Source organism: Protopterus annectens, chromosome 2.part0, assembly GCF_019279795.1.
Source record: "Protopterus annectens isolate FY-2018-M chromosome 2.part0, PAN1.0, whole genome shotgun sequence".
NCBI lineage: Eukaryota > Metazoa > Chordata > Ceratodontiformes > Protopteridae > Protopterus > Protopterus annectens.
Window position 1 is genome coordinate 1,310,499,171 of NC_056728.1, and position 26,029 is coordinate 1,310,525,199.

Here is a 26,029-nt window from a genome sequence, read left to right on the forward strand (position 1 = left end):
TATCCCTCTTAGAAATTGCCTTAGCAGAGGATGAGAAAATACAGGTGGATCAGTGTTGTACTCTGCTGAAATAGCTGAAGCATGATTTTTTATGGATGAGTAAGAAAGGCCATTATGGAGCATTTCAGCCAAGTATTCAAGGATATGTGGGATGCTCATCACTGTCAGATCCTGACCCTGTGCGGTGCTCCAGGTTCGAAATCTTTTCCATTTTGCTGAATATGCCTTTCTTGTGGAAGGCCGCCGAGCTTCCATGATGATATCCTTTACCCTCTTGGATAGTTTATCCTGGTGAGGAGTCAAGGTATTTTCCAGGCTGTCAGTTGCAAGGTTTTCAGGCTGGAGTGCAGAGTTTTGTAGTTGTGCTGTGTCAGAAGAAGTGGCCATTGTGGTAGGGGCCACGGGTTCGTGCGTGTCATGCTCTTTAACAGTGGGTACCCAGTGTTGTCTTGGCCAGTCCGGAGCTATCAGAATCAATTTTGGTTGTTCTGTCCTCATCTTCAGTAAGACCTTGTTCATTAACGGAAGAGGTGGGAATGCATATAATGTTAGAGCATTCCAGCTGAAGGATAGGGCGTCCACCTTCCATGCTTGAGGATGGTATGTCCTTGTGCAGAATTTCTTCAGGTGATGGTTGTGGGGGGAGGCAAAAAGATCTATGTCCGGCCTTCCCCAAGATTGTGTTATCTGAAGAAAAATGTCTGGATGCAACATCCATTCGTGTGGATCCATGGTGTTTCTGCTTAGGCTGTCCGCCAGTACATTTTCTTTTCCTGGTACGAACTGGGAATGCAGTTGTATATTGAGTTTTAAGGAAAGTTCCCAAAGATTCATTGCCAGCCTGCAAAGAGGGTAGGAATGGGTACCTCCTTGCTTGTTTATGTACCACATAACTGTGGTATTGACTGTCTTTATTAGCAGGTGACCTTGATGCAGGAAATGTTTGAAGGCCTCGATTGAATGTATCACTGCCAGCATTTCCTTTTGGCTGATGTGCAGGCACAATTCCCTTTGAGTCCACTGCCCCTGAATACATCTGCCCTTCATGTGCGCTCCCCATCCATGGTCTGAGGCGTCCATTGTAATGGTTTTGGCTGATATGAGGCTTGCTGAAAGGTAGGCCCATGTTTGACTGACTTGCTTGTGCCCACCACAGAAATTCCTTTTGAAGGCATGGAATGAGGGGGATCAAGGCTTCTAGGCTGTGACCGTGTTGAGACCATAGACTCCTTAGGTACCATTGCAGTTTCCTCATATGCAGCCTTGCTTGTGGAATCAGCAGAATGCAAGATGCCATGAAACCCAGGGCCTGCAGGATTTTCCTTGCAGTCAGCTGGGTTTGTGTTGTCAGATTTTTGAAATAATCCGGTAATTGTTCTTGTTTTTCTTCTGTGAGAAAAGCCATTTGGGTGTTTGCATCCAGCTGTGCACCCAGAAAAATTATTCTTTGGGATGGAACAAGTCTTGATTTCAGAAAGTTGACTGTGTATCCCAAGGCCTGTAGTAGGCGGATGGCATAGCTCAAGTGTTTTAACAATGTTTGTTGGCTGTCCGCTTGTATAAGGCAGTCGTCCAGGTATGGGTATATTTGAATCCCCTGAAATCTGCAATGTGCAATTACTGATGCCAGGCATTTCGTGAATACTCTGGGCGCAGTAGATAAGCCAAAGGGCAATGCTGAGAATTGATAATGCTCTGAACCTGCAAGAAATCTGAGGTGTCTTCTGCAACTTTGTCTGATAGGGACATGCAGGTATGCCTCCTTGAGGTCTAGAGTTACCAGCCAGGACCCCTTGCCCAGCATGGGAAGGAGCTGCTGTAAGGTCAGCATTTTGAATTTTGGCACGATGAGATAAGTATTCAGTGCGAACAAGTCTAGAATAGGCCTCCATTGCTTTTCTTTTCTTGGAACAAGGAATAGTCTGGAATAAAATCCTTGGCCTTGTTCTGTGAAAGGGACCTTTTCTATTGCCTTCATTTGTAGTAGTTTGGAAATCTGCTTGAAAGCCTCTGCCCTTTGATTTGGTGGCAGGTTTGGCATGCCTTGTCTTTTTGGTAATGTATGAAAATGGAATCTGTATCCTTTGTCTATTATTTGCAGTATCCATTTGTCCTTCGTAATACTGTGCCAATTTTCTGAGAATAAAGATAGCTTTCTGCCCAAAGGTGCTTCCAACTGAGCCCTGGTTGGCGGAGTCAAAGTCAAGTCATTGAGTTTGTCCTTGTGCAGTAGATGTAGGTCCTGCACTACCTCTCTGGGTAGGAGGCTGCTATTGACGTCCTCTGTAGGAGCCTCGAGCTTGCCCTCTACCATACCTGTTTTTCCCTCTTTGAAATCTGTCTGTGTCCGGAAAGGACCAATTCTTAGAAGGCCAATTTCTGCTGAATCTTGGTGGTTGGACCTGGAGAAAATCTTTGACTGTTTGAACTGATTTAGCCTTTTCTTCAAATTTCTTTAAGACCTCTTGAGCCGTGGAACCAAATAACTTTTGTTTTTCCAGTGGTGCATCCAGAAGCTTTGCTTTAACATGATCTGGCAGTGTTTGTTCCTTCAGCCAAGCATGTCTACGTATGACTGCACCTGTCATTGCTGACCTACATGAAGCTTCCAATGCATCATAACCACACTAAGAAATGGTTGCTAACCTGTTGAAAGTTATGCACCAGATCCTGAAGGGCCTTGCGGTCTAGGGATTCAGGTGAGGATAGTTTTTTATGCAATTCATCTAACAGATACTCTTGATACTGTATCATATGGAATTGACAATTTAATGCTCTCATAGAAAGAGTGGAAGAAGTATACACTTTTTTACCCCATCTCTCTAAAGCCCTGGATTCCCTTTCGGAAGGAAGTGGATTCTTGGCAGTGGTAGTTGTAATCCCTTCCGGGCCCTGGGAAATAGTTTCTGGGTCAGCAGAGTGCCCTTGTAAAGGTATAGATGTGAGTCTGGGACCCTGTAGTACCTGTCAGGTTTGACAGGGGCTGGAGGAAGGGAGTCAGGGGAAATACTAGACTCAGAGTACACATCTTCTATAACATTCAAAACAGGAGGGATAGCCAAAGGTCTATGCTGAGGTAAATGTAAAAAGTCCTTAACCTCTTTCTGGAATCAGAGAATTCCTGGCCTTGCCATTTGAAATGCTCTCTCATGGAGTGAAGGGTCTCCCCAAAGGAAAACTCTTTGGGTGGGGAGGCCAAGGGAATAGATTCCTCTGCATCAGAATCCTCGTAGGCCGGAAGGGCCTCCTCCTGGTAGTCCGAAAGGACAGAGTCCTCTGAGGCCTCATCAGAAGACTGGGGATCTGTCTGCTCAACCCTGGGCCTTTTGCCTGGAGGAGGTTGAGAGCCCCTGTCTGGATGTGGCTGAGAGCCCCTGATTAAGGAAATAAGGTCCTAAGCCAAGGTTAAGATTTGTGAACTGGTAGTGGATCCCTGAGGAATAGCCTTGGGAGGGAGAGATTTTGGCTGCTTAGTAGCTTTAGCCCGTGTAAAGGCCTTAATGGACATGGATACAGGAGGCCTGGCTGCCCCACGTGCTGGGGTAGATTTATCAACAGAAATGGTGTTGGATATTTCCTGAGCACCGGTTTCAGACGGAAATTCTATGACCGACTCAGGAATGGCCTCCAGTACCAAAGTTACCAGTTGTGTGGTGTCGTCGGTCTGAAGCGGTAGAGATTCAGCTTCAGAAGAGACCGAGACACTCGCGGTAGGCCTAGGTGTGGAGTCGGCCGAAACCACGGACCGCGTGTGTCAGTCCTTATCCTTTCGTTTTTTGGGTAAATGTGCTGTCGGAAGCTCCGACGGCATGATATAACAAAAATTGTCCCCAAAAAATTCCTCTGCAAACTCTGCCCGACGCCTAAGAGTGCGTTTATTGAAGGAAGCACAGGCTGAACAGGCCGAGACGTCGTGGCCTGGGCCTAGGCAGGGTCAGCAGTAACAGTGGAAATCCTTATGAGGTATTTGTTTCCCACAAGATAAACAATTATTAACTTTAACCGTTTGATCTGACATCGGCTGAGGCAAGAAAGAGTCCCCAATGGGGTACTTAGCTTTTTTGAAGTCTTCGGTAGCTGAAATCACAGGAGCTGGCCGACCGGCACTTGCGAACTGCTTCTGCTTCGGGCACCTAGCGGCAAGAAAGACTGAGGAACATGGCGTCGGCTGATGCTTTTATACCCCAGGCGCTATGACGTCGGGAAAGAGGGTGACATCAGCCGACGCCGGACCCAGACTTTGGAATCCGGCCGACCGAAGGGCTGCCTGAGGCAGGACAACCCATATGTAAGGACTGCAGATGCATCCTTGAAGGACATCAGAAAACCTAAGCAAGGGGAAGGTGCAAAAACAAAAAGTGTTCTCCTTAGCTTGAGAAAAAATTTGAAGCAGACTACTCTGTAGGCTAAGGGGAAAGAAGACTGCAACAATGATGCACCCAAACATCTACATTTATGGTAAGTGTACACCAACTGAACTATATTCTTCATGCTTCACTGTTGCAGTCCTAACATGTGGGATGATTCCCAAAGCTGAAAGGAGGGTGGAAGGAAGATTAGGGAGAGGATGCCCTGCAGAATGGTAGTGGCGAATTTTGCTCTGGACCTGGAAAAGGCTAAGTGGTAGTCTTTGGTGAAGGTATGCACAAATGACCAGGTGGCAGCTTCCAAAATGTCCTTGGTAGGAACTCCATTCAGAAAGGCAGTAGAGGTAGCAGTAGCCCTAGTATAGTGTGTGTCCTGACAGCCTCAGATGGCGTCTTGCCATGACAGTTGTAAACAAAATGAGATACAATGAGAGATCCATTTGGAAATTGTCTGTTTGGAAACTGGTTTCCCTTCAAAACCAGTGATAATGGCCACAAAGATTTGGTCTGCTATTCTCAGATTTTAGTTCTGTCAAGGTAGTAGCAGAGCTGCCTATGCACATCCAAAGAATGAAGGATTCTTCCCCCCTGGTTCTGAGGACTGGAAAAGTGGGCAGGTAACCTGGCTTATTTCAAGGATGTGTCAGTGTCCACCTTGGACATAAAAGGAGGGTTAGGTCCTGAGGGAGACTGTCAGGATGGAAGATGAATAGTTCCACTAGCATGAGAGCCTGCAGCTTAGAGACTCTCCTTGCAGAGGTGATGGCCAGCAAAAGGGCAGTTTTCCAAATTAGAAACTAAATCAGCAGAAGTTGCTGGTTTGAAAAGAAGGCAGAGTCACTACTTTCAGAACAAAACTGAGGTCCTATGGAGGGGTGTGTTGCCTTCTGGGAGGTCTGATGTGGATCACTTCCCTAAGGAACTGCCTTAGCAGGGGGCGTGAATAGCCTGGAGGAAGAACAGGGATGTAGGCTGAAATGGCAGAGGCTTGAATTTTGATGGAAGACTAAGACAGGCCCTTCTCAACCAGACTAGCCAGGTAATCTAGGATGGTGGAGAACTTGGCCGAAGCAAGATTGTGGCCCTGCTGTTGACACCAGGTGGAAAATATTTTCCACTTAGCCGAGTAAGATTTCCTAGTACTAGGTGTTTTAGCCTCTTTAAGTATATCTTGAGCCTGGTTGCTTATGGCAGGCTCGGTCTTGGATGCTGGAGGATTATTTAGACAGAGTTTGAATGTCTACAACCTGAAATGCAGAATCCTTACCTTGCCCTGAGTCAAAAGGTCCACTCTCTAAGGTAAATGCCCTGGATTCTCATTGGTTATGTCAAGTAGCAGAGGATACCAGTGCTGCCTGGGCCACTCGGGGGCTATCAGGATTGCCCTTTGCCCCTCTTCCCTTATTTTTAGGAACAACTGAGGAAGTAGAGGTAAGGGTGGAAATACATAAATGAAAAAGGAGTCCAAAGGAAAGAGAAAGCATCTGCCTTCCAGGCTGAGAGCAGTTTGCTCCTGGAGCAAAATCTTTTCAGTTGAGCATTTTCCTTGGTGGTGAAGAGATCTATCTATGGGACTACCCATTTCTAGACTACGTTGAGAGATGTTTCCTGATGTATCATTTGTGTGTGTTCATAAAGTTTCTGCTGAGATGATCTGTTAGTGTATTTTGAGCATCTGGAAGATACTGTGACAAAAGGTGCAACACAGAGAGAGAGTGGTATCCCAAACCTGCATTGCTATATGACAGAGGGTAGGAGTGGATGCCCTCTGGTTGTTTATGTACCACATGACTGTGGTATTGTCTGTTTTGACTAACAGGATCCCTGGTTTCCATTTTTCTCTGAAAGCTAAAAGGCTTTTTTCACTGCCATAAGCTCTTTCCAGTTTATGTTTGTCTCTGAAGTGAATTTCCCACTTCTCTTGGGATCAGAAGCATTTGAAATTATCCCCCCACCAAGGTGTCTCTGAGGCATCTATGGTGAGTGTTTGATCCTGGGGAGTGAATGTGAAAGGAAGGCCAAGGTTCTGAGGACAAGCCTGTTCCTTCCTATACAAATTCCTCCTTGAGACAAGGAATCAGCTATATCTCGGTTGCCAGGGATTATGTGTGCGAACACCACACATTTTTGAGGTACCACTGGAGCTTCCTCATGTGCAGCCCAGCCACATAAACCCACAGGATACAAGAAGCCACGTAGCCCAGTGCTTTGAGAAATTCCCTGACCAGGAGGCATTGTCTCTGCATGATCTTTTTGAAGTAGTGAGTCAGGAAGTAGACCTTGTCTTGAGGTAAGAAGGCCTTTTGAAGGGAAGAGTCCAGAAGAGACTCCAGGAAAACTATCCTGGTGGATGGTTCTGTGCTGGATTTGTGCAGATTTATGGTGAAGCTCAGGGAGGTCAGGAGGTTCTGGGTAAACACCAGGTCATTGTGAAGTTTTGACAGACTTGTGGCTTGTATTAGACAACTGTCCAAGTAGGGGTAGATTTGGACCCCTCTGGTCCTGCAAAAGGCAATTACAGGGCTAAGTACTTTGTGAAAACCCTGGGAGCTGTAGACAAGCCAAAGGGCAGCGCAGAAATTTTTAAGTGACTGGTATCTGCTCTAAAGCATAGAAAGCTTCTGTGCAATTCCTCTAAGAATGTGCAAGTAGGCATCTTTTAGGCCTGTGGAGCAATCATAGGCAAAAGTTTTTGAAGAGTTAACATTTTGAATTTTGGAATCAGCAGGTACTGACAGAGGGTAGACAGGTCTAAAACAGGATGACAACAGCCTTCTTTTCTGGGAACTAGAAAGAGCCTGGAGTAGAATCTCTTTCCCTTTTAGTGATACACTGAACCCTAGGAGCACAAATTTTAAATTTAAGAAAGGGCTTCTGTTCTTTGGTTTGGTGGAATGTCTGGATAGCCGGAGTACTTTAATGGTTCCTTGAAAGTGAGTTTGTAACCAATGGAAACTATGCTTAGAACCCAACTTTCTGAAGTAATTAGGGACCAATTCTCCTTGAACAGGTATAGCTTTTCTCCTAGTCTTGTGTGGGAAGGGTGTGTGCAAAGAGTGGGGTGGATGAGTCATTTGTTGCTCTCTGCCAGGAGCTTGTGGTCTAGAACTCTCTTGCCTGGGAGGAGCATCTGAGGTCCACTGCCTGGGTGTTTGTAATTGCTGTTGTATTTGCCTCCTTTCCCTCTGGGCTTTTCTCTGTGTTTAGATTGTGAGAGGAAAGGACCAATGTTTAGTGGGATAGTTCCTACTAAACCTAGGTAGCTGAACTTGAAGTCTTTCACAGTCTGCATGGATTTAGTTTTGTCTTCCATCTTTTTGAGTACAGCCTCAGCTTTAGGCCAAAAGAGGAAGTCCTTGTCCAGAGGGGCATCCAAAAGGTTGGACTTGACATGGTCAGGCAGAGCTTGTTCCCTTAGTCATATATGCTTTCTAATAACAGAACCAGTGGCTACAATCTGGCTGGAGGCCTCTACAGCATCACAGGCAAAGGGTAGAATTCCTAGCCATTTGAAGAGCTAGAGTGACAGGTCTAATAATTCTTTTGAAAGATTCTTGTCCTCAAAAGTAGCATTTTTTTTGCTTCAGCTGACCTAAATTGTTTTGCTAGCATTTTATGTGGAATTCTCACTTTTTTGCCAAATCTACCAAGAGCCCTGCATTCTTTATCAGTTGATAAAGGGCTTTTAGAGGAATGGGCTATAGCTCCTTTTGGTCCTGGAGTAACAACTTTTGGATCTGCAGAAGGGCTCTTAAAAATGTTTATGGGAGTCCAATACCCAATAAAACCTGTCTGGTTTTGAAGGGGCTGGAGGAAGAGAGTTAAGATACAAAGAGGAATCCATGAAAACATCCTCTACAACCACTACAACTGGAGGAATGGCAAGAAGATTGTGCTCTGGCAGGTCAAGGAATTCCCTAATCCTCTTTTTGGACTGTCGGTAACCCTGGGCTTCCCACTTGAAATGCTCCCTTATGGCATGAAAAGTTTCTTCAAAAGCAATGTCCTGGGGGGGGGGGGGCAGAAGCCAGGTTTTCTTCAGAATCTGAATCCTCAAAGGTAGTCAGGGAGGGTCTTTCATCAAAAAGACTCCTAGTCAGCATCCTCAGCAGATTTAAAAGGATCAGAAAATACTTCAAGGGTAGGATCCCTTCTCCTTTTCCCTGGGGAAGACTTCATGGTGGTTGTCTAGATATAACCAAGGAGATTAGGTCTTCAGCCAGCCTTACCAAATCCTGCTGATATCCCTGTGTATAGAAGCTAGTAGGCCTAGGCCCCCAGGAAGTTCCCTTCTTTGGGGTAGCTTTGGCATTGGACCTAGGGATGTCCACAACTCTGATGCCAGTCTCTCTAGAAGAAATGAGCAACCAGTGTAGGCTGAAACGGCAAAGGAAATTCACCAGTTAAAGTGTGCTCATCGGAAGCACAGGCCTGCTGAGCAGCCAGACCTAACTGACAAGCCAAATGCTAAGGCTTGTGCAGAAGTTGAGGGACCCAATGGCATGTCAGACTCTGAATGGGTCTCAAGAGGCCAGCAACACCATCTCAGCCACAGAAGGGGGCTGCAAAACTGCCTTGCCTTCTTCAGTGATGAGACTTGCAGGACTAGCTGGTGGAGAATGGTGGATGCTATTGGAAGCTGTGAACTATGTGCAAAACTAAGGTGACTAGCTAAGATCCCGTCCCTATTCCTAACAGTTTTAGTTTTGAAATGGGCACAGAGATGGCAGTTGGGTACGCTATGTTCCGGGCATAAACAGGTGACACAGAGTGAATGGAAATCTCGATGTGGAATCTGCTTACCACAATGGAGGCAACTGCCAACCTTATCTGACACGAATTAAAGGAAAAAAAAGAGTTCCCCAAAAGGGTACTTCGCTTTCAGATGACTTCTCTTGTGTGTGTACCGACTGACACACTGAAACACTGCTTCAGGATCCCACTGCAAGAAAAGGCTGATGATATGAAGTTGGCTGGCTCCTTATATACCAAGTGTACTGACGACTATCAAAATGTCTGCCAGCCTGAGGAAGAGGGAGATTTTTTCTCTGGTAGTTGGTCCGGAAAAGGGCTTTCACAGTAGAAAATCCTGTAAGTCAGGACTGCAACAGTGAATCATGAAGAACATGTAGAAGATACGTTTTTTTCTAAGTATACCAGTCATTTTTTTTTAAAATAAAAACGTATTTACAGGAGCAATAAGAAGACATCATTTCAAGTCTTCATTACAAGACAGTTTTTAACCAAGCTTTCTCATGACCACTTGCAACACAGCAGATCTTGAGGTAGCATCTACACCATCATAACCACATTTCAGCAAATACAGTGTCTTGCCTACCCGCAAGTAGTTTTCCTATTGTCTGACATTATTGCCAAGAATCAATTTTACATTTTCTTGAATCTGCTCTAAACTGGAATTCTGAGAAACCATGTGAGCCAAACAGTTTAAAGCTTTAATTCCTACAGTACTAAATGTGTAACATTTTGCAATCCTTCTCTACTAATCTGGAATCCTCCATTTTTCAAAGGGAATGAGACAGAACAACATTTCCACTCTGAGCAGAGGTTGAAAGCATAAATTCTGTCGATCTAAAAGACATTTATACACTTTACCTGCAATTCTGGTATAGAGACTAACCTCCTTCAGCACTTTGAAAGTACAACTGGGAGCTTCACCATTTCTCTGAACTTCCTCTCTGGGTCTGAGAAATTAAACACAGGTAAGCCAAAATACTTGCATGCTGATCTAGCCCAGTGACAAAGGGAATAATGCTCTGATTGATCCCAGGCTGCCTTTGTTCAACTAGTAGCAGAGGCACTGGAGAGACTGGATCGAGAAGGAAGAAAAAGGCTGTCAGCTCATCCATTCTGAAAGGAGGAAGACAGCTCGACTTGCATTAGTAACACCTGCAGGAAAGCAGGTACATTGCTGGCAGTCTGAAGAGAGTGATGTGTCCATTCTGCAAGCAGTGTGCCACTTGATCAGGAGGTTGTGCATGAACAGAAGTGGTCTTGCACATTCCAAGGCAGCTGCAGTGCTGCTCTCAGGCTGCTGGAGGTGGGGGGTACGGATATGACAGCTCACAGAATTTGTAGACTGCCCCATTCCCTAACACCCTACCCATTTTACAATAAGTGCTAGTCTCATCCCTCCATAAAGCTCATCCCTCCATAAAGCCCTTCAACTGGACATGATCACTGGGAATACCAATGTAGGTCAAGACAAAGATGCTGCCAACACTATCTTCTGACATCACGGTTGGTGAAGAATTTAAGTACTTTAGGTAATAACTTCATATTTCTGTTTGATGGACTGGTTTAAGTTGTAGCAACATTCACAATACGAGGTGCAAGATGTGGATTTCTTTAGGTCTCAGGAGCCTTCTTTTGACAACTTTCCTCTACTAGATTTCACCACCTTGTCCCTTTTCTCCTTAACATTGCTAGACTCTCTGAATGCCACCTTCAAAGAAAAGAAGTTGTTTAACAAAAAAGAAACTTATTTTTCCCTAATAAACATCTTTATTAAATTATCGCATATGATATAGGCAATCTTACATTTATATACGTGAAAAACAAACACTGACACCACTTTAATTGCAAACATTATACATCACAGACACCACTGAAACAACTGTATTTGCAAACATACAAAACTTATAATCTATCCAGTCATTGTCAGCTAAGCATCATATAGCTCATTCAAATCCTGCCTCAAACCACATTCCTTCTATGCATATATTGTTCCCACAATTCCTGTTTTTCTACACCTTCCCTTTTCTGAAGATACCAATTCCAGCCGTTTTATCTCTGTTACTATATTCACTACTTCTAATAAAGTTGGTCTGGAGGAATTTCCATTTTTTAAGTAATCGCTTTTTTGGCAGCGACCAGAATTAGACTCAGCAGGGCTTTATTATGTCTAGGCAATTCCAATTCCGTATCATAGCTCAAAAAAGTAATCTCCCCAGTCAATCCAATGACTCACCTAGCATCTCTGACAGTGTTCTGCAGGGAATCCCTAAAGTCTGCCAGCTCACTACATTCCCAAAAAAATATGTTCCTAGCCACCTCTTTCTTGCCTACCTGTCACACCTCCAACATTTGCCATCTACCTGAAAAAATTCTTTGGACTCTACTTGTGGTATAAAAATACCTATGTAAACACTTCAAGGCAAAGATAATAAATCTTCTAGACTTTGTTGCATATTTGGGAGATGCACATATATCCTTCCATTGTCTCTGTGAATTGCTTATCCAATCTCTCTTCCCAATCCTTTCTAAGCTTCTTTGATTCTTATAGTTACCATGCAATATTTTATATGGTCTACTAATTATTCCTTTTTTAATGGCAGCTTCTGTTCTAGATTCTTTTAAAAACTCTACCAGTGCTGGCCTTTCATTTAAGAGCCCCCTATTTCTTTCTCTTTGCCTTCCTTGATAGGGAAGGCAATCTCGAACCTGCAGACCAAATAATTTTTTTGGCCTCTTGCCATTCTATTACCTTTCCTTTTCTAGTTATTTACATCCAATACCTTGGATCCTTTGCCAGTTTTCTCCAATAAATTCCAGCCCCTCTTGCCTATTATTTGAATCCCTAACCACAGTCATCCTTAGCAGCAGAATCTCTTTTCTCCAGTCTCATGCTGGTTTAGTTTTATGAATATAACACTCTTAAGGAGAGCAACAAAAAAACAGTCTGCATCCAAAACCCCAATCTTTCTTTATTTCTTGAGCCCCCCCCTTGTATCATCAGATTTCCTTTCCACTTTGATTTACACTTTTCTGATTGTGCTATGTATAAGAGCCTTAACTATGCTGCTCTAAAATACCCCCTCAAATTGGGTAATCCTAGTCTGCCTTGTTCTATTGGAAAAATCGTCTTTTCCCACTTGACCCTTGTCTTTCCTTACCAGATAAAATCCTTTAATTTTTTTTTTAATTGTTATCCACCGCTTCACCTCTGGTTGATAAAAATATGCTTGACGTGTGTATTCGACTAAATGGACTAAAAACATTTTAATTGCTTGTATCTTCGTATCCATATCCATACAACAAAACTTCCAGTTTCTCAATTTTTGTATTATCTTCTGTTCAGTCTCTTCCCACATATCCTTAGCTGCCATGAGTCATTTCTGATCCATACTCCTAAATACTTATTTTATCATGTCCCCATAAATATGGATATTGTTGGAACAATTCATGTGTGGGCACATAATTTACCACTATTCCCTTTGTTTTAGCTTTATTAATTTTGTATCCAGAGAAGATCTGAAAGTGTCTTAAAATATTCCACAACACTAATACCTCTTTCTAGTTTTGTCATGTACAAAATATCTGAAAATACAGCCAGCTTTTCCCGACTACCATACCAATTATATCCTTGAACTTCTGAATCCCTTATTTTCTTTGCCAATGGTTCTAAATATGCAAACAGCAAAAGGAAAAATGTACACCCTGCCTGGGTCCTCTATTCAGGCACAAGTTATCAGAGAGGACCCCTCCCGCTTTAATTTTCACCTCTGATCCCTCATACATACTCCTAATCAACCTTATAACTGTATCAGGAAAAGCAAATGCTTCCATTGCCCTGATCATGAAGTCCCAGTCTACTCTGTCAAATGCTTTCTCTGCATCAAGACCCACCAATAATAGTGGTATTTTCTTACATTCTGCTTCCCTCTGGATCATCAATGTTCTGTTAATATTGTCAAATGTTTGCCTTCCCTGCACAAAACCACACTGATTGATATCTATAAAGTTCGGCATCACTTTTGCCATTTGTTAACCATAATAAAACACTTTATAATCATGGTTTAGTATTGAAATGGGCCTGTATGAAGCTGGATCTGATGGATCTTTACCATCTTCTAGGATGCTGGTACTTTTCCTCCTCTTAACATACTGTTAAAACATTCCAGATCTTTATCATTTTTCCCTCCTAGCTTCCAAACATCCACAGGAATACCATCTATTCCTGGTGACTTTCCTGTAGATTGGTTATACATAGCCATTTTTCTCTCATCTCTTCCTATCCTGTTAGTAACTGATCCTCATCTACCTCTAACCTTGGTATATTTAGTTCTTCCATAAACATTTCCATTTCTCTACTTTATACAAACTTTCATAAAATTTCCGAAATATTTCCAATACTTCCACAGTATCTCTTGTTAGAGGCACCCTAAGCTTGATGACAGCCCTTTCCACTTTTTGTTGCCCAAGTCAATGTGTTAAAAGTTTTTGTGCTCTAGAATGATCAAAAACAGCTTCTTACTAGCAATCTTTCTAAACTCATGCATATTACTGAGGTAATCCCTGATTTTGTTTACCATTCTGCACTTGCTCCTTCTCTTGTTCTGAGAGATTCCCATAGTTTGCAATACTTAACATTTGTCAGTCCCTCTAAATAATTATTGTTACTTCTTCTCCCCCTTTATTTTCACCCTAGTCAAACTCCACTTTAAATTTTATCCCACTCCCTAGCTATATTTTCCAAAGAAATTTCCATCTTCCCTAGTAGCTCCTGAATTAATTTCAAAACCCATTCCTTAAATTCTTTTCTTCTCAACCAATAAGTGGGAAAGACAGTGTCTCACTTTTATTTCATTAGCTCGCATTTTATTTTACTTACTGGCACATGATCTGAAATAGTTACTGAGTGTGTTTCAAGACCTTCAATTAAATGCACATGTTCCTGGGAGATATAAATTCTATCTAGACTAGACCAGTTTTTGTATCTTGGAGAATAAGTAAATTCACTCTGAACTCCTAGTACTGAATGCACATCTTCCATGCTAAACATTTTCATAATTTCATAAAAAATCTACCCTTCTTTGTTATACTTTTCCTTCTAGGCCTCCCAGACACATCTTCACTGTTACAAACCAAATTCGAGTCTCCTACAGGTAAATATTCTTTGCTGAAAGCTGACTATTTCTCTCAGAATTTTCTTAAACTCCATTATAGCAGCTTTAGGTGGAATGTAAATGCATGCCAGTGTAATCCTCCTCCCATGCCAGTAGCCCATTAGTACTATACATCTTCCATTATTTTTCCCTCTTCTATCGCTATTGGAGCTCCTCTTCCAATACACGTACTTGTCTTTTCCTCTGCCCCAGATATTCATAGGTTCATAGGTGTGTAGTAGGCTAATGGCCCTGGGACATTTACAAGCCTAGCCCACAGGATTACCCTGGCATAGTGCCAACCGACCTTAGTTCTCAGTGCCTCTGTCGAGTAGAGCCACTGGAGTTATCCCTGGGGTGAATTTTCTGTTTCCCATCCACTCATCAATATTTCTCTGGAAGAGGGTCAGTGAGGTGCTCTGCTTGACAAGTATGGGAAGTCTGTTCCATAGCATGGGCAGTCTCTGGGTTATGAACCTGTCCCTCCAGCATGTTTGGTTAATTGTGGTAATGAGGTTGCAGTCTCTGGTGCAGACAGGATTGGGATTTCTTTAGATGCAGCATTTCTAACAGAGCTGGGTCATTTATAGCTTTGTAAGTCAAGTAGAGATCACCTCTAAGTAGGCGATATGAGACTGAGACAGAGAATAGTTGGAGTTTTTTTGAGTCTGTCCATATAGGACAAGTGTTTAAGGCCTAATGTCCTTTGTGAGGTACTTTTGCAGCCTCTCCAGTTGTTGCAAGTGTCTAGTGAGGTACATGCCAAATGGAGCATTGTACTCTATGATTGGCCTAATGAGGGAAGAGTAGAGGGAAATAATGACCTATTTCTTCCTGGATGCAAAACCCTTAGTAATGAGATGTGCCACACAGAAGGACTTTCTGACCACAGTGGCAATGTGGTGATCAAGAGAGAGGTTGCTTTGCTGTCAACCCGTGTTCCCAAATCTCTTATAACACCTTCTGTACTCTGTACTCAGTGGACTACCATCAATGTGGTAATTCATGGGAACCGGGTTTTTCCCAAAGGGGATGACAGTTTTTGGCATTGAGTTTAAGGCCATGGTTCTGGCACCGGTTGTTGGTCACAGTGGTGTCATTCTGTATGATGTCAACATCACTTGGGGAGTTAATAGCTCCCAATTGCAATCATCTGTGAACTTTGTCAGCCAGCGTCCCTTCCTGAACTTCAGAGAAGTAGATACCAAAGAGGAGAGGACCCAGAACTGAACCCTTTGGGACTCCACTCATGATTAATTAGCAGCCTGACTTGGAGTCAGCTACTTTCACACTGTGGGTTCTGTTAGCCAGTTTGCAACCCACCTAGTGATACAGAGGTTGATGTCAAGCTTAGTGAGTTTTTCTAGGATTCATGAGTGGGGAATGGTATCAAAAGCCTTGGCCAGATCAAGGTAGGCTGTATGAACCACATTGCCTTCATCCACATCTCTGGTGATGGACTCAAAGAAGTCTACCAAGTTGAGCAGGCATGATCTACCCTTCACAAAACCAAACTGTGTGGGATCCAGTGTTTGGAGATTCCCTATAGCTTTGTTTATTAGGTCCATGATGATGCGTTCCATAGCTTTGCATATCAGAATTTTCAGGTTAATGGGGTGATAGTTCCCAGGGTCTGTAGTCGCTCCTTCATTGTGAAGAGGGATGACTGTAGCAAGCAACTTACTTGTCTTGGTACTTGAACCTTGAATGCCTGCATGTATAGCCGGGACTCTAACCACTACACTATCTCACTTCAATTCTACCGAATAACCATCCTGAAAACCTTTATCAAATTCACATGTTCAGTTCTTTCCAGGTGTGTATCCTGTAGCATAGCTATTTGCACTCTACATTTTTTAATATAGTTCACTAATCTTTCTTTTTTATATCTGTAAGACCATTCAGACTGAAAGACATTACAGAAAGCATTACTTTCTAATATAGTTACTATCACCACCTTTTATGTATAACTGCTTTTTTGTTAAATGTCTGGATCCAACTTTTATGTTACATGCATGCACTTGCTCTGCAGGTTGTTTTTTTATACAGTTGTTTCTTGTCATATCCATTTGAGCCTATGCCACATCTTACATAACTTTTTGTTTTTTTGAAAGCCCTCAAACAGAACAAACAAATCCCCCTAAAATCTATCAACTTAACACACAAAACTACATATGTCTTCAAATATTGAAGTTTTTGCTTCCTAATAAGAAGCAAAGTTCTAAGTTACTAGCTACACAGATAGGCTAGAGTTAACCAAAAGGAAAGGTTTGCCATGCTAAGACACATGGTACAGCCTGTGCTATTAGTAAGTGCTATCTGATTGTGTATCTTTATAGCTCTCCCAATTGAGAAAACACTTGAATGCTTTCAGTAAACACTTTCTCCAAGCCATTTCTATTTATTAAATTGTCTTCTACTGATGTGCAAACCAGATACAAAACTGCTAAGGATACCTTGTTCACCAGAAAAAAAGCCTTATAATATTCAATATTATTTTTTATTTACGTGTTTTGTAATAAATGCCTATGGTCTTAACACAGTCATTTCATTATGAAGCATGGGAAAAAAGCACACTGACTTTTCTTTTGTCATACTCTCTTAACCAGACCTTTCCTCCCTCCCACTTTTTTTTTACATTATCATGCCTACATTTGCATTTCCAAAAAAAAAAAAAACAAATAATTTTACTTCAAGTCTAGTTCTGTCTTATCTTTAAAGCTGTCCTGGCTGGGAAAACCCGACTGCTTTCAGAGAACATTATGTCCTAGCCAACTTATTTTTTCTTTTTCCCTCAGCCAATCCCCTTCCACCAGTGGAGACTATACTTATTTATTAAACATTTCTTTACCAGGAAAGTCCGAGTTATAATGAAGCAAGTTTTCAGTGGAGGCCCAGGGAGAAACGGTCCAGACGCATGTCTTTGTTATTTGGGAGGAAACCAGAGCTCCAGGAGGACATGGAGACTCTGAACAGAAGGCACCCCAGCCAAAAATTTAACTGAAGAACCTCTTGCTTGAGGTAAAAACTCTACCACTGCACCAAGAACCAGACAGCCAGTTTCTCCTTATCAGATTGTTTCATTGGAAATATGAAAACAAACAGCAGAATTGTGACCAAGTAAACATGCATTTGCTAGAAAAAAGCCTCATATTATTCAATATTTTTTTTCATTTACTTGCTCCCTCTTAAAACTAATCTAAGGTCCTTAATCCAATCATTTCCCCATGCAAGTTTTTAATTTGTCATGCCTTTTTAACCAGGCTCTTTTATACACTGCATTGTCTATTTCTCAGAACTGTACAAGAAGAGAGAAGAGGGGAGAAAAAGAAAAAACACCTGTTTATAATCCCCATTACACTTCAAATAGCATGCAAAGAAATTAGTACTGTATTTGCAGTGTACAGTTAAGAAAAGAAAATGTTTTCTTTACTTACAGAAAGTTTTCTCCCCTCTCTTCCCCTCCTCAAAGCACTTTTTCAAACATCAATGACATGAAGTACAGCATACACTTTAGAATCCCCCACAAGTCCAACAAATTTTGAAAACGTCCGATATTTCAAGGATTTTCTTGTTCTGTCATATTTCACAAAAATAATTATTGCATTGTAATCTCCTCAGTAAGTTACTGATTTTATTACTGTTCTCCATAGCCCAAATCCTGTCTACTTCATTTCCAATATACTCTCGATTCTTCTAGTCAACTCTCGTGCTCCCTTCCTTTATTCTCCACCATTTTCTATTGAAATACTGGAGATTTCACAGGTACAGTGTCTTTGTGGTCTTTGTTATCAGAAGAAGAAGAACCTCCTTCTGTTTCACAGCTCAGTTTTTGTTGGGCAAACGTTTGTATTTCCTCCTTAGCATGCACTTCATCAAAAAATGACTTTGTCCATCCAGAGAAGAATATCTTAAAGACAGCTGGATACAGCAGTTTGAATCTCACACCTGCTTCTAAACATGCCATGAATAGTGCAATGAATTTACTACCCTTCTGCCTGGTGTACAATCAGTAATCATTCTCCACAAATACTCTGCTGCCTCCCACTTTTAGTATTTTGTTCTTCTGCAACAGTTTTGTCAGAATCAACTCCTCCTGCTGGTAGGATTTCATCTTTACTATTACAGGTCTAGGTCAAATGTTATGAATTACTGTTACCATGATCCTCCCAGAAAAAGATCTTACAATGACTTGATAGTCCAAGGGATCTGTAGAGTACACATTTCTACAGTCAATCAAATCACAGTAGAACTCTAAGAATCAAAGATGCCATGCTAATGCAATAACTGAGAATGAGTACATTTATAATACGTTTTCCTAAGATAATCAAATATTCTCATTGTCAGATTCATGAAATATACCTTAACGAAAAAAGAAATGACACCACATATTAGCAAAAAGTATATCTTTAATACAGCAGCAACACAGGCTTTTTGGAAATACTACATTTTAAATGTTTCACAATGAAGTCTAGCTATAGGCTACACCATAGGCAGGGATGGTGGATAACAGGAGCAAAAAGTGGCTCTCACATAAAGAATCTTTACAGATAACAGCAACTGAGCATATTCTTGCAGACTCTTGAAAGATAACTGTCACCGCTACATTAATTATATTTTACAATACACAAATTAAGATTTATCTGCATGTGAACTCTGCTTCAAATTTTAATGGGGTCTGCCTGAAACATTATGAAGAATAAAAGGCAGTCCAGCCATTATACAGCTTGCTGAAATGATCACAAACAATAAGTTTAAGGAACAAGCTATAAATATGCACAACATAAAATTAAAACGTTACCAAATGGTCCAACCTCAAAGAAGACATTGCAGTTGTCACCTGAAAACCAACAATAATCATGAGATGACAAATACTTCCAAACCAGATAAAAAGCCAGACAAGCACAGGTTGGAAATAGACAGCTTGTCCAACACTCAGCAGATGAAATGGCATATTTAAATAATCTCAAAATAACAGCATCACTTCAAAATGAGAAAACACAAGTGAGCATAATTTACATTCATTTTGAACTCCATACACTTGATAGTGTTTAAATATACTGAAACATTTTGGCTTCTCTACTGTTTCTTTACTTGTTGCTAAATCAATGTTTTTGTCTAAATACCCCATTCATACTATACATTTCCAGTCAGAAAAGCACTTGTTTCACATACTGTGATGATTATGAAAGGCCAAAATAAATATTTAAAAAAAAAGTTAAATATTTGCTGGAAAATTATTTTTTTACTTTCACAAGCACCACTCTTGAAAAATTAGATGACCTTAATTAATCACAAGATTTAGATGATGTAATATTAACTGCTACAAAAATGAAGTTGCAGTTTCCAGGAATGTTCTTTTTTCAGCAAAGGTCATAACAAAGGACTGATTTTATCAACATTTAAAGAACCACTAACAAGGTATATTTGGAGTTGAGTTCTAATTAAATGCCTGATGCCTTGAATGAACTATAGCTACAAAATTATGTTTACACTTCTTTCTTACAGTAAAGTGGTAGGCATCCTACTGGACTCAGCATACTATATGTAAAGGCATGCCACTATCCGGTAACAAGCTTACAATGAAGGAAGAGAGACAAGGGACAGCTATTTCCACTGAAATTGAAGTGTTCAGACACTTCGGAAAGCCAAAAACACTCAATATGGATATGGGACAAAAATAAAGTTTTCCTTTGCTACTGAGCATTAAGTAATAGATCAAGCACCACCATTATGAAATAGAGGGTACAGTGAATCGAATATCTCTCATCCACTAAGGTTGCAGAAGCCAAAGTGTAAAACTATATGCACTGACATATCTAGTACATGCATAACACAAGATTACTAGCTGAATCACTACTAATAATGAGGTGAAACATTCACAAGCAAAATTTTTCCACAAAGATGGAAATCTTGGGCTGCAAAGGAATTCCACAAGGCAAATGCTTTGTGAAGATTTTACCTAAGCAGCCACCACAATACATGTAAAATCTGTACTATGGCAGACTGCTACCACATGCACCCACATTTGTTTACAACTTGCTCTCTAATCCATGCACTTTTACTTGCATGTCTAGGGTGAAGGCAATTATATTCCATCCAATGCAAGCCATTCCATGGAACAACTTTTAGCATACGACTGCACATCTACACAAAGAAAATATTTCTGTCCCGTATCATTCACTTCAAAAGTAAAGTTTTCAAAAGATGTTACCAAGACCCTACACATGAAAGTTGTAATAAAGACATTTAAACATAGTTCAGCATGAAAAGTTCATCTGTAAGAGGTCAATATTTACTTAAAGTGCTAGGCAATTTGCTTTAATGTTTTCATGTTTTAAAGCCTTAAGAATGCTAATTACTTTTGGCATATTCAGTAAACACAGAATACATTTATTGAACAATGGGATAAATAAAAAACAAAGCTTCAAGTCATACAGCTGCATATGTATAGAATTGTGTGTTTATATACACGACATCCCATTATAAAAACTGGGTAATTTCAGACACTTGCAGCATTTGAAAGCCTATTTTCTTTCAAAACATCTTGCTTTGTGAAGTAAACAGCATCTTTAAAGACTCCTGAGATATGACTTCAGCTATAACTTATCAATCAAAAACATTCTTTTTATGAAGAACCACTATACTTGTCACACAACAGAGAGGAGGAGGAGGAAAATTCACCTTAGTATATTTCAGTTGCAGTTGTACAATACCCCCAAGTGAAGTAACACACAGAATTTAACAAGTGCTTCTGACTCGGGACAAAAAAATACATATGCTTATATACATACTGTGCACTTAAACAAGGGAAACCCAATATTACAAACGCTAGCAAGACAGCTCGGATTGTGCAAAGTCAATAGGTAATTAACTGTTTAAAGCTGCAGCATTCTCCTAATATGTACTATTGTAACTACTGGAAGTTTAATATGTTGATTGATTCCCACCACCAACACCCAAATGTTAACATGGACAAGCAGGTGTGGTACTACTTTACAAACAAAACCACGTGATATTCTTTGGTAAGAAGACCAGTGCAGTGACAGATTCAAGAGAGCTAGTCAGAGGGCAACATTCTTTGCAGTCCTGAATCACTCAGGTAAAGTTTCCTTTTCTCCAGAGAGCACAGCACATGTGAAGTATACTCGATACTGCTAGCTTAGTTCCTGTTAAGACATTCAGACACCTCCCCCCTTTCCTGGTCGTCATCCACAGTGCAGCCCTTGCACCTACTGCAAAAGCTTTAGCAGCATCCAGAGGGGAAAGAGTAGATAAATGGGGTTGGCTTCAAAACAAGAGTCAGGATCACACTGCCACATAAAGAAGCTTAAAGTCAGCAGTGCACTGTAAATATAAACATTAAACACCCTTCTTTTCTGGATTCGTATTTCCTTCTCTGTAACATCATGGCTTCTGTTTTGTCTTCTTCCTAATCCCATCATTCACTAGGATGCTTACACAAACAGATATGCTCCAAATATTAGGCATTCCACATCTGAAATTAGCAGGGCTACTCACTCACTTTATACACTTTTCACATCCTTAATTCCCATACTGTTCAACACTTACCCTTTCCAGTCTTAATGGACAGACACTAATTAGCTCCCATCAGTTAAACAAAATATGCTGTGTGTTTCTTAAACTGCATTATGGGAGTCTTTTTTACTTCAAAATAAAATGCAACTGCACTAAAAAAAAAAAAAAATTAGCAGTTTTTGAGTAGGGAGTTTAACTGCCAGTAACCTGATAACCACACTAAGGTCTATCACAGCTTGAATAGAGTGTACAAGTAAGAAGGCTTCCAAACAGATGTCAATAAAACAAACACCCTATTCTAAAATGAGTGTTCATACAAGTCATAACACTTTGATAAACATCTTAAAAAAAAAACAAAAAACCAGAACCTTGCACTGGGAGATAATGCATCTGTTGACATTCTCCACTTACACTAACATCTGCCTCTCTAAAATGACGAAGGGCACAGCACTTCACTAATACATTGAAACAATATGCTACATGTTTGTAAACAGTACAAAAGATGCATGAAAGTTGCATAAGTGAAAAAAAAGGGGGGAAATGTTTTATGGCCACAAATCTCTCATTTCTTTAAGAAAAAATGAAGTGATAAAAGTACTGATCTTATCTTACAGTACCATTTGCAATTAATATGAAGTAATTTCTTGACCGCTGCGTATTCATTCAAAATGGTACTACAGCCACAAGATCAGTTTCTGCTTCTTTTGCTATGGCTTCTATAGCAGTTAAGCAATACAGGTTTATAGGTGTGTACAAATGTAAACTCATAAATGAAATGTCAAGTGAAACTTGCTTTTGCAGATGAAACCAGAATATTTTTATAAAGGGAAGCACAGCTGACAGGGATATGGTGATCAAGAGTTCCAGCATGTTTCTTCCTCCACAGTGATGGCACAACAAAGTAGAACATTTTCTGAACTATCAAGTGTAAAACAGTCTTACTGTTAAGTGCCAGTAAATCCCCATAGAAAATAAACCAAAATCACTTATCTCTAAAAACATAAAACCCCTCATACTGATAAAACTAACAATGGACACAATGAGAAATAATTGCCAAGAACAACTTTTTTTCTGCTACAAATCAGATGGGTGGCTATCTGCAGAGTTCCTGCTCTGCCATACAAGCCTCTGTTTCTGTCAATGTCCCTTGCAGTGAAGCCAATATAATGCACCTACCAAACAAAAAGCAAGAATCGCTACACAATTGGCAGTGGTGGTAACAAAATGCATAAGCAGCTTCTTTAGGCATGTCCTTTTCGATGTGGAAATGCATAATCTGTAAGAATGCTGCAACTTCCTCATTAACATACTACTCCCAGAGTATTCTAGCCAACAAGGAGTCAAATGAAAGGCTGGCCTGCCACTATCACAAAGGCAAAAGGCTCAGCTGATATAATGATCTACTTGCAATCCCAGATGTCACTTCAACAAGGTCTGCTGTATAAGGATTGCCAAAGTATACTCCAGCATGTTTACATCTCTCTCAGTGGGTGGACTTGGAAATTTCCTGGCTGGTATGCAGACATTCCCCCAGCTCAAGCTATAAGTATGGCTCACAGACAGACTTTCAGGCTAAGAAAGAAGTTCAAGTGAGCAATAATTCAAACAAAAGTTACCAAATTCATGACTCCTTAGACCGAAAAAAAGAGAATGTGGATATGATATAGCCAGCCTTGGCCAATCACACCAACTACCAGACCAGGGTACAGCTGGAAGGCTGTGTACAGCAAGTCCCTGCATGGGATGTTTAACAGACAAACAACCTTCACTAACAAAAAGAAAAGTCCTGAAAGGCTGGGGAATTAGGAAGTCTAGTGTTCTGTGATGGTGACTGAATAGCAGGTACAAAGACAAAGCAATAAAAATTCTTCTCCTTGTGATAATCAAGTTGCATAGTTAAGAAACCACTGTTTCCAGGAAAGGTGATGGGGGAGAAGCACAGCTAACAGCTGTGACATCACTCTGGTCATCAAGTCTGCTCAAATCATTCACAAATTTCCACTCCAGATCAATGATCTGGGCTGAAGGTAGCTTTACTGTTATTATGCTGGCCTGCAAGAAGTATTCCATTTAATTTCAGAAACACTTGAAGTTAAAAAAATGTTCTAGATTTACCAACAGCAAATCAGAAAAGAAGGCTGGAGGTGTCATAATGATGTAAAGGTGAACAGGGCTGAAAATTGTGGATACTCAAACTTCAATACATCAGTCTGCCACCTATGCAAAATCAATTTGTACTATGTAACTGGTTATCTGCCCCTCTTCCCAGTCACCAGTGCAGGTGACAACCACATTGTGGTACAGATGCATTACTGTGCAAAACAAAAGTGCAGAATTATAATCACAGTCAAAATAACTAAGTAAATAAAGTCGCTCCTAGTGACACCTAGCTTCCCCAAACTATAAACATACTTCTAAACAGTAAATCAGAAAAAGGCCCCTGCTAATTTTTAATGTGCTTCTGCTCCATGCAATACTTTGCTCAGACTTGTCAAATACTTGTTCATCCTTTGCCATTTTTATGACAATGATGGACTGCAAAAACACTTCCTTCCATTCCTATGGCTACTCACATATCAGCCAAAGATCTCTTACAAAAACTGGAGTGTTTTTACCTCTATTACAGGATTTTAGGAACAAATCTTGGATCTCCAATGCTGCAGTGCACACCTACCCAGTGCATAATTAAACAGCCTTGAAGATTCTGGTACATCCCCAAGCAATGAAAATAAACCATCCCAGACTTTTCTGTCTGCTTAAAACTGTTTCAAAATGCTATGTTTTTAATGAAACGGATCCCGTTCTAAACATAATAAAAATAAATAAAAGATGAGACACACACACAAAAATTAGCTGGAGCCTTACTCAAGTGAAACACTTTCAAACCATGTGAACAAATAATTGCTGTCTACCTCTAAATCATAAAACGTATAATCAAATCCCATTTTAAATATGTGTATAAAGAAACATGTATCACAAAAGAAAAATAACATCTAGAAAAATTTGTGAAACAAAAAAAGCACATGCTTATATTCTTGGCAAAATTGAAGAAATAAAAGTAAGTACAGTGTTCTGAAACATTTCACATCATTGCCTCCTTCCAGCAGTACGCTTTCACAACCTCAGACTCCTATTTTTTTCATCATTGTAACAAAAAAAAAAAAAAAATTAAAATGCCACACCACCTCTGGAATGGATAAAGCAATACAGGTCCTCATCTTTTTTTTTTTTTTTTTTTTAGGAAGATAACTCCACTAAATTTAGTAAAGAAATGTAAAACTTGCTAAAACACAATGTAAATGAAAATAATACTGTTTTTTTTTAAGGAAAACAAAAGCAAACTTATATAGATTGCCTGCTATAAGGAAATAGGCATTTGCTGCATTAACCAGCTACGCCACATGCACACAGAGAATGCATATTATTCTTTAAGCATAGCATCACTGAATGGTAAAGATGCCTTCTGTCAACAGCATACAGTTCCACAACAGGATGGCAACAAATAAAACAGTGAAAAGCTATGCAGATTGCTATGATGACACTGTCACAGCATTTAGAGGCAAGTTTCTTCCACAGTTGAATTTGCTGAATGCGTCTTCAAGTAAACAAGTCAGTCTGCTTTGGTCAGCCTATTAAAGAAAAAAAGAAGTCAAGGACACGGACTTTTGTACAGGCTTCATTCTTTCCATAGTACTAATATCACAGAACAATTTCTCTACTAGCATGTATTTTTCTAATAATACAAGAGCAGAGTATTACTGCAGTATTCAAGAACTCAAGACTGTACAGACAACTTTAAATCAATTTAAAATGTTCCAGTAGCTAACCCTGCCTTGTTACTCACTTCCCTCAAAACAACAGAGTTAAGTAATGCTAACATGAACAGCTGAATTGCATACCACTTTTTTTTTTTTTTTTACTACAGTACTTGAGTCCTCCATTGAACGTTAAACACTACAAGTTTAGACTCAAACAGCAATGAACAGAACAAGGGGTACAATACTTGACAACATTTTTTAATAAATTATCCACCACAAAACATGACTTTCCCTCTCAACAACACACAATTCCACTCAGGAATACTAGAAGTAAATTTGGAGATGTCAAATTATCAGGGGTGCAATGGCAGTTTTTGAATTTCTTTCCATCCGCTAACAGTTAAAATATCTAATTGTTTTTTTCTTTACTGTGAAAAGCTTGCCTAATTTTCCTCTGCAG

The 26,029-nt window shown here is 40.5% G+C and overlaps 1 protein-coding gene across 4 annotated transcripts in view; it reads right to left on the minus strand.

Moving 5' to 3' along the window:
- Nucleotides 1-18,663: 18,663 nt before the first annotated feature.
- NRBP1 (nuclear receptor binding protein 1) overlaps nt 18,664-26,029 on the minus strand; it is a 1,787,342-nt gene continuing 1,779,976 nt past the window's right edge. For all 4 annotated transcript variants that reach the window (XM_044061499.1, XM_044061500.1, XM_044061497.1 and 1 more), the window contains one exon: nt 18,664-25,440. In XM_044061499.1, the coding sequence (XP_043917434.1) occupies nt 25,342-25,440 (99 nt within the window). In that variant the 3' untranslated portion in view covers nt 18,664-25,341. The remainder of the gene's footprint in view (nt 25,441-26,029) is intronic.